The sequence below is a fragment of the Protopterus annectens genome, chromosome 3.part0 (genome assembly GCF_019279795.1).
Source record: "Protopterus annectens isolate FY-2018-M chromosome 3.part0, PAN1.0, whole genome shotgun sequence".
NCBI lineage: Eukaryota > Metazoa > Chordata > Ceratodontiformes > Protopteridae > Protopterus > Protopterus annectens.
Genome location: NC_056731.1, coordinates 1,143,909,411 through 1,143,919,410, shown reverse-complemented (window position 1 = coordinate 1,143,919,410; position 10,000 = coordinate 1,143,909,411). Strand labels below are relative to the sequence as shown.

General features: G+C 41.5%; 1 protein-coding gene across 1 annotated transcript in view; it reads left to right on the top strand.

Annotated features, from left to right (window-relative positions):
- MIB1 (MIB E3 ubiquitin protein ligase 1) overlaps window positions 1–10,000 on the top strand; it is a 1,882,202-nt gene that overhangs the window by 913,167 nt on the left and 959,035 nt on the right. The window contains exon 15 of the mRNA XM_044065767.1: window positions 5,295–5,492. Coding sequence (XP_043921702.1) covers window positions 5,295–5,492 — 198 coding nt within the window. The remainder of the gene's footprint in view (window positions 1–5,294; window positions 5,493–10,000) is intronic.

Here is a 10,000-nt window from a genome sequence, read left to right as displayed (position 1 = left end):
TACTTTCTCTTCTCAGTATCAGGGCTATTCAACCTGTGCCAGTAGAGCAAAGGGGATAGGGTTTCTACTCCAGACTGTTTCTGGTGCCCAGAAAGAGGGCTCTTGGCACACTATCCTAGATCTGTTAATTCTGAACACCTTCTTGGTGGTCCCAAAATACGAAATGCTGACTCTGCTCCAGCTTCTTCCTATGCTATCCAAGGACGCCTGGCTAGTCACCCTAGACTTAAAAGAAGCTTTTCTGCACATCCCCATAAGGGAATCTTGCAAGAAATATCTACGTTTCAGGGCAGGCTCTATACATTGAGTTTTCTGCACTTCCCTTTGGCTTATCTACTGCGCCCAGGGTTTTAACAAAGTGCATGGCTCCAGCTATTGCATACTGCAGGCAGAGAAATATTCAAATTTACCCATACTTGGAAGATTGCCTTATTCAGGTGGACAGTCAGGAATTGCCACTTCAGCAGCTGTCATTTGTAAAGAGACTTCTAACTTCTCTGGGGTACACCATCAACGAAAGGAAATCACAGCTGATGCCCAGCCAAAAGATTGTATTCCTGGGGGCAAGCTTGAACACAACTTCCCAAATGGCATTCCTAACACCAGAAAAACAGGTTTATTTGACAAACTACTTCAAACTAATGGCCACCAAAACCCAGCTGTCTGCAAAAACAAATCTGCAAGCCCTAGGGTTCATGGCCTCATGCATTCTACTAATTCCATATGCAAGACTGCATATGAGGAAACTTCAGTGGTACTTAAAAAGTCTCTGGTGTCAACATTCTCAGGACCTGGAAACACTGATTCCTATCATTCCTTGTCTAAAGGCAGAGATCCTTTGGTGGGCAGAGGCATGCAACCACAACAAGGGACTTCCTTTCACTCAGCCCCTCGCCGCCCAAAACCTGACAACAGACACACAGACTATGCATGAGGGGCTCACATGTCAGGCAAATGCATTCAAGAGAAATGGAGCCCAGGACAAATTCCCCTGCATATCAATCAAAAAGAAACATAAACAAACAGGGGGGAACTCATTCCTACCCACTCTGCAGGTTAGCCATGGCCCTGTGGAACACAACCTTGAGCAACTAAGAGCACCTGCAAGCTCAATTCCTGCCAGGCAAACAAAGTTCACTGGCAGACGACTTAAACAGAAATCTGTTGTACCCACATGAGTGGAAGGTGGACCCCAACTCATTCAGACTTCTAATCCACAGGTGGGTGACTCCAGAAGTGGACCTCTTTGCCTCTCCCCTAAACCATCAATTCAGCAACATTTGCACTAGAAATCCCCACAGCCAAGCGTGGGAAGTGGATGCCCTATCCTTTACATGGGAAAACCTCTCAATTTATGCCTTTCCCCCTCTGCTCCCCCTCTCAAAAGTACTAGATCAAACAGGACAGGCCAAGGACAATCCTTATTGCCCCAGACTGGCCACGCCAGCACTGGTACCCACTCCTACGCAGTCTGACAGCAGTGCCACCCTGGCACCTACATCACACACCTTCCCTGCTGTCTCAGCAGGAGGGACAGATTTTGCATCCACAGTTGCGAACCCTGAACCTAGAAACCTGGCTTATTCCCTGAATACACCACCAGCAACCCTCAGCAAACAGGTGATGGACATCATCCTTGAGGCCAGAAGGCCTAGTACTAGAAAATCCTATTCAGAAAAGTGGAAAAGATATTGTTCTTGGAGCCAGTCTCAAGGAAAGGATACAGCTGTGCCCACCTTACCTCAAATCCTGGATTACCTAGCAGAACTACTCCGCAAAGGCGTATCCTTCTCATTTATTAAAATTCGTGCCTCTCCCATCTCAGCTCATTACAATACTGAGCCACCTCTATTTTCACACCCTGTCATCAAACAGTTCCTGAGAGGAGCTAATAATGAAAGTCCCCCAAGGAGAGTTCCCACCCCTGCCTGGGACCTTAACTTTGTACTAGAGAAGCTCACGCTTCCCCCTTTTGAGCCTGCTGCTGCAGCAGAGTTAAAATTCCTCTCTTGGAAAGCAGCCTTACTTCTGGCCATCACTTCAGCAAGAAGAGTGTCCGAGTTATAGGCACTAATGGCTTTGGAGCCCTTCATTATTTTCCATGCGGACAGGGTTCCCCTCAGGACTAACCCATGATTTATACTCAAGGTGGTATCCAGTGTGGCTTTAAACCAGTCCATCCATTTACCAACCTTTTTCCCTAATCCTCAGAATAAAGTGGAAAGGATTCTGCAGTCCTTGGACGTGCACAGACAGCTAAGGTTCTACCTTAACAGAACTAAACCTTTCAGAAAACCTGACCAGCTGCTAGTCAGCTTTGCTACAAGGGCAGAGGGCAAAGCCATTTCAAAGCAAACCATTTCCAAATGGATAGCATACTGCATCCATTTCTGTTACAAACACCATGGAAAACCTACCCCACAGGGGATCAGAACTCATTCCACTAGGGCTGCCTCAACCTCTACAGCATTTCTCAGGGGAATCCCTACCAGACATATCCTGGAAGCTACAACCTGGAGTTCTGTACACACCTTTACCAAGCATTACCACTTAACTATTTTTTCTAAATCCAGAGCTTGATTTGCCACAGCAGTCTTACAAGGCCTGATAGTCAGACCCAATACTTCTTGACTGCCTCCGCCCTTCCTCAGCTTTGGGAATCAACCCGTGTGTGATGACTGCAACAGTGAAACATGAAGAACATAGTTCACTTGTGTACATTTACCATAAATGTAGATGTTCGAGTGTATTCACTGTTGCAGTATTGGATGTTCATTGTGTTTCACTGTTGCAGTCATTACACTTGGGTTATCCTGCTGGCAGGCTGCTCGCAGTCGGCCTGAATTCCAAAGTCTTGGTCTGGCATCGGTTGCTGTCACCTCTTCCCTGACGTCAGTGCACCAGGGGTTTAAAAGATGCAGCCAACACCATTTTCTTCAGTCTTTCTTGCCGTGCGGTGCCTGAATCAAAAGCAGTTCGCAAGTGCCGGTCGGCAGACTCCTGAGATTTTCGAATTCGAATTTCAGATCCGAAGTCTTCATTAAAGCTAAGTACCCCGTTGGGATAACTTTTTTCTTGCTCCAGACCGATGTCAGAAAAAGTTAACAATTGTATTTCTTGTGGGAAGCAAATACCTCAAGGATTTTCACTCTTACTGTATTCCTTGCCTAAGCCCTGACCACGAAGTTGCTTGCTGTCGGTTTTGTGCTAGATTTAACCAACGCACTATTAAGCGTCGGTATGATTTTGCCTTTCATTACTTCGGCCGAAGATTCAATTATACAATGCCGGCGGAACAGCCAATGACCGGAGTTTATAAAAAACGCAAGGATAAAGACAAGGGCAGGCATCCGAGGTCCAAAATAGACTATGAGGCTTCCGCTAAGCTGGTCGTCGTTTCGCCGGTTCTCAGTGAGGCGCTTTCGCAGCCCCTGACACCTGCTACCTCAGAGCCACAGGCCGCTTCCGACTCCATCGTGGAGCCGACTGGGCCTCTGGAAACTCAAGGTATTGGATCCTTGGAAACTATTCCCTCAGATGGGTCCGGAGCCGCTGCACAGGCATCGGCTTCTGAGGGTGTTTTCAGACCTTCACAGTTGTATGTAAAGCCATCTTCAGCTTCATAGCCAAAGACTAAAGCAGCTCTAAAGACAAAGAAACAAGTACAGCATTCTCCAGGACAGATTTCCATGCCTAAAAAACAGATGCTCAAAATGGCCGAAGACCTTACTACTTTGATCAGGGGTTCCCATCCCCCTCCTGATAAGAGGCCTAGGCAAGAGACAGAATATGAATCTTCAGATCAGGTTTCCATTTCCTCTGATTCCTCCTCTGATCAAGAATACTCCCTTCCTCCCTATGAGGATTCTGATGCTGAATAATCTATTCCTTCAGCTTCTCCTGAAGATTACTCCTTTGGGGAAACCCTGCATACTATGAGGGAGCACTTTCACTGGGAGAGCCAGGATTATTCAGAATCTAAGAAAAGGCTCAGAGATTTTCTTTTACTTCCTCAGCACAGGCCCCTTGCTATTCCCCCTGTTCTGGACATTGTAGATGTTGCTTTTTCAGAGTCCAACCTGTCTCCAGACTCTATACCACCTGCACCTGTTAAGCCAGACGGATACTACAGGGTCCCAGACTCCCATAAATTTCTATACAAAGACCCTGCTGCTGACCCATAAACCATATCTCAGGGTCCTAAGGGAGTCAAGGCTTCCACTGCTAAAAGCCCTGTTCCCTCTGATAGAGATTAAAGGGCACTGGATAGATGGGGAAAAAAAGTTTACACTTCTGCTACTTTGGCTGTAAGGGCTTTAAATTGTCAATTTCATATGCTTAAATATCAGCAATACTTAATGTCACTGTTAAGACAGAAAATGTTGACTAACTCTGAATGTCCAGAAAACAAGGAAATGCAGGATTTATTGCATGCAGCTTAACAAGTTGGAAAACATAATTTGCAATGTGGTTTTGATTCTTTGGAGGCCTCTTGTAGGGCCGCTGTAACGGGTTCTGTGAGTAGGAGGCATGCTTGGTTAAAGGAACAGAATCTGCCTGATCATGTTAAAGCAAAATTATTAGATGCTCCATTATAGCATGATACTTTGTTTGGTGTTAAGGCAGAAGAGGTGTTGAAGAAAATGGAGGATAAGGCGAAATCTATGCAGACGGTTAAGGATTTCTTACAGGTACAGCCACCCAGATTTAGCCATGTAATATATTTGGGGGCTCCTGACATCTGGGGCAAGAAAAACTGATGTAATGGCGTCAGCTGCATGTTTTATACCCCCTGACGACCTGACATCATGGATGAGGTGACAGCATCCGACACAGAAGTCCCAAGACTCTGGTCTTCGGGCCAACTGAGGGCTACCTGCAGGCAGAGATAACCCAAGTGTGATGACTGCAACAGTGAATACACTCGAACATCTACATTTATGGTAAGTGTACACAACTATACTTTCCTTTTTCTGATGATATAACCAGTTGAGATGAGGGTAGCTGTGATTTGTCATTGTTTTATTTTAATTTCAGGGAGAAAGTAGACAGGAATAACTGTGCACTGTTTTCGAGCAAATAATTTGTCCTATTGCATTTTACCTCGTTTGTTTATAATTGGGAAGAAAGCATTGTTTTTAGATGTTACTGCAAGTGAAATTGTTTAAAAGGGATGCATGGGAGAAGCTTTCCCTGCTTTTCAACATCTCTGTACGATTTAAATACATAGTACTGTCTTAGAGTAGTCCTTTGAAGGTAAGCAACAGAATGTTAAATTATATATACTTTTCTAGGATAAAGATGGTGACCGGGCTGTACACCATGCTTCTTTTGGAGATGAAGGAGCTGTTATAGAGGTTTTGCAGAGAGGAGGTGCTGATCTCAATGCACGGAACAAACGCAGGCAAACACCATTACATATTGCTGTGAATAAAGGCCATCTCCAGGTTGTAAAGACTTTGTTGGATTTAGGCTGCCATCCTAGTCTCCAGGTAAAGTCCTAGCATTGTGGTTCACTATTTTTAGTACTTGGTATTCTCTTGTTTTCCTTTTTCTTTCCTTCTTTCTCTGGTATTACATGCTGTCTTTGTCTGTTTCATGCTCTTCTTATTTGCTGGTTCCTTGAAGTTTTCCTTGCACATGTCCACTCTTTTCCATGCTGAGTTTTAATCCCACAGCATCCAATCATTCCTTTTCTTTGTCTTTTTCCTGTCAGTTCATCCCTTCCTTAACTTTCTGTACCCCTCCCCTAGATGTACATTACAGTTCCATATGAGTCTTTATTCCCATTTGTCTTACATCCTTTGCATACACCTGCTTCTAGCTGGCCACACAGCAGCATGTTTCACCTCCGATTTCCCGCATATTTACTTCAATTTCTGTTAGCCTTGCACTTAACCTTCTATCATTCCATTCCATTTCTCCATGGTACATCTGTGATGCCATTTTGTTTATATGCTCAGTATTGTAGTACATACTTTAGCTTTCCCATGTTGAATTTGATTTATTGACTTAATTCTTTGCTGTGATCACTGGATTGGTTTTGTAATGAGTTTATTAGATTTTATTTCCATATTATATTTTCGTTTTTGTAGCATGTCTGCATTATTCATGCTTTGGCATCAATGTATATACTGCTTTCTTGAACCATCCAGAATTGTATTCTGTTGGATTAAGGAATTTTCACTGGTAAAAAATTTGAGTAAATAGATGAAAATTAGCCACTCAAGTTAAATTGCTTATAAGTTGTAAGCATCTTTTCGCACTTAAAAATGACTGAACCTTTTCATTATGCTTTTTTATTAGAAGTACCGATCTCCTTACAGTCCTCAAATTATGCTGGTTTTACTTTCTTAAGAGACTTTTGTTTGCATACATATAGTTAAACGGGTCTACTTCACAAATTCAAGTTGTCACATCATCAAAAATTACAGCATCGACACCAGTTGCTGAAAATGTATAATAATGAAAACCAACAATGATAAAACCCAGAATATCGCATATAGCAGCATAGCATGACTAGGTTGTTCATGGTACTATGCATGGTGCGTAATATCGGACAACATTTACTGTAGGTACGTCCTATGTGGGTATGCTATCCTGCTGTAGGCAATATTTTTGGTTTTGTTATAATCGGCTTCCGTTTTTATGCATTTTTGGCATGCTGGTCTTGATGTAGTAAATTTTGATAATGTGTTAACTCGATTTTGTGAAGCAGACAGAGTAAAATGACTAGATTGTCATTGTAAAGATCACACATGCAGTATAGTTAGTCAACTAAGGAATTCACCTGTCAGGCAGACATTCGGCTTTCTGGCAAGGCTTCCATACTTTTTATATGTCACCATACAGGCCACCCTCACCACACCACAGGTATTAGTATGATGCACAGTATAAAGGGAAAAAGTGCCCACACAGTCTCCATTTCTTTTTTTGGCAGTGTATTCACAAGTCTGTCCATCACTACTGTCCTCTGTAAGTCCTGAGGTACATTAAGTACCCAGTTTGGGTATTTTTCTTTCTTTTTCATTTTTTCTTGCATCATATTGTTATTGACTTCTTTGCATTTTAGTTTTGTGCAATCCCTCGGAAGGGTTATTAACAAGTATATTTGTGGGTGACACATTCTGCTTTACGTGTTTCACCTTTGGTGTTTTTTCTGCCTTGGGACTTCATGTGAAGTGGAGTGTAAATGATGTGCTTCCTTTAATAATAGAACTCTGTAGAGTGCATACTCTTATTGTACTCCTTGACCATGAAACTTTCTGATGTTAGACCAAGGGGCTACTGACTTTGAATGAGGAGGAAGAGACATTGCATACGTGCGCTGTGTGAAACTCAAATGATCTAAGAAAAATGGAAAAAAATTATTGTGAAAGCTTCTGCATGTGGGTGGTATGAAGCCTTTGCAACCATTTCCGTTCTGCAAAGGCTAGAGGGCATCAGTTTTGTAGAGTTGCTTGTGTAGTCAACTCTTGGCTTTTGGAAGTTTCATAGTGCTTTGACTGGGTGGTCACACCATTCAGCCAGTCTGTAGAGTTTAATTGTTTAAAAGTTGTTTTTGAGTTTAATTGCATTTCCTTTGTTGAACTAAGTACTTCTGTGAGGTAATGTCTTCTAATCTGGGAGAAGTGTAAAAAGAACATGTTTATTGAGACCCAGAAAGGGGTACAGGAGGTAGTTGGCTGATGTTGCATTTCCTGTTTGTGTCAGTGGCAACTGTAGACAAGTGATGTAGATCTGGAAGTTAGAAATAGATGAGGGCCATAGAAGTAGTAAGTCAGGCGATGAGATGGGTTTTGGGCTTGTGAGTCTGTATGTGAACTGACTTAAATCTTCTCGGGATGATTCCGGTGAAATTTTCAAAGAATAATGATGCAATTGTTTCCTGGAGACCAGCGAGTGACTGATACTGAAATAAGATGGTGGAGTTAAGTATCCAAATTCTTTATTTGGAGCAGAAGCTGGTTAATTTGGAGGATAAGGGAAGAAGGCACAATTTAAAACTAAGCAGAGAGCTGGAAGGAGATGAGGGTTTTGACAGTCTAAAATTGTGAAAAACAAAATGGCACAATGTTTTTTCCCCTAAGTGATCACTGGTAATAGGGGAAAAAAGCAGATCAACTACCAGTACTAGTGGCAAAAAATAGTTTATGGTCACTGGAGAGTGCAGTTTCTTAGTAGGTATGAGAAAAACCTAGTCTTGTTACAGTTGTGGTAATCAGGGAAACAGTAAAAGCAAGACCAGTTAGTAGTGGATCGTTCTTTCCCATAGACTACTCTACAGTAGAGGTCACAGCTTTTTAGCACTTGTAAAAGAGTGTTGGCAACACAAAGGTTTTTGTATACGTTATTCCCAGAGGTTTCAAAGTTGATTTTCCCTACAAGGATACAAGTGTTTGTCATGATTCAATTGTTGATGGAAGTTTTTCAAAGCCTTAGAAGTTGGACAATGTGGGCAACACATCTTTGCTGGAAGAGACTGGAAAAATAATAAATGTCCTGTTACAGTTGGATTTAGAGATGACTGGGAACAAGATTGGGTGGAAGATGGTACTGTGGTCCTATGTTCTTGGGAGGTATATAATCTGATAAAGTCTGTGGTGCCAAGAAGGCTTACCCAAGTATTGTTGGGTATGTTTTCTAGGAGAGGGTACCCCAAGAATATTTAAGAGAAATTAGGGACGAAGTAGTGTTCAAGAGAACACATGGTGTTTATTGTCCTGTACTGAGTGCAAACAGTTATGTACATAATATGGACGAAAACAATACTAGAACTTTAAAAGTTAATTGTAATAGAGCATTTATTTCGACATTCAACTTGCATAGCAAAGCCATAGGTGACTGTTTGTAAAGAACTCAGAGATTTTTCAAGTAGATAATACGATTCTTACGAAAGTAGGTAATAAGCCCATGTTGGTTTATAAGAAAGTTAATTCAAAACTTTATTGGAGAGTTCTAGGAAAAATCCACCAGTTAATAACAGACCCCCCTAGGAATGTTTGTGTGGCCACTGTACACAATGCATAAACATTCTAGTAACTAGTAGTGTTGTAATTAGAAATGAAGAACATTTTGACATAGGGCATTATTGCTGCGAGTCAAGAAATGTGGTGTATGGAGCTTTGTGTTCTAAGTGTCCTACTTTTTATTTAAGGAAAACCCAGAGGATGGTTAGGATTCAAATTTATGAACACATTGCAAGATGTACAAAAATTGAAGACCACAAATGCCCTTTTCAGACACACACAAGAAAATAAGGACTGCAGTTTTGCTTATGTAGTTCTAGAGCAACTAACAAAAGATAAAAGGAATTTTATTATAAAAGAACATCTTAATAAATGTGAATTAAAATGGCAAATTTTAGTTAATGCAACATATTTTCCAGGTTTGAACAATTCAATGGCTGTTCTGTTTTTAAAGTTGGAATGTTATGCCGCTGCGTAGTTAATTGTTTCTATTTTTATCCTTGTGTATGGTTTTACCTTGCAGTTAGTTTTAATTGGTAGGGTGGTTCTAAGTGTATCATGTGATTTTAATTATGTATAAAAAAAGTGTCAATAATTGATTTAGTTCTGAGGAAGTTCTCTGTCATGTACAGAACAAAAGCGCTAAACCTGTTCTAATAAATTTTGAGTTTGGAATACTATTGCCTCCTTCTTGGTACCACAGAATTTATCAGTTTGTGTTTGGTGCATTTCTGTGGAGTGTTTAATTTTACCAGTATGTCTTCTTCTCCAGGTACCCCTAGAGACAACAGTTCAAATGAGCAAAAACATGTTAAAATTATGGGAGACCTTACTTTAATACTGCAGCAGGTGAGCCAGTATTTAGAAATTCATTCTTCCTATTGCAAGGGTGATCAATACAAAGACATGAAGTATCGAATAGTTTGGAAAGTTTTGGTCTCCCTTTCACTCAACCTACGCCTAGAATGAATATGGGTGCATCTTAAACACAGACGGTGTTTGAATATGAGGTATGGAAAGTTCATCACTTT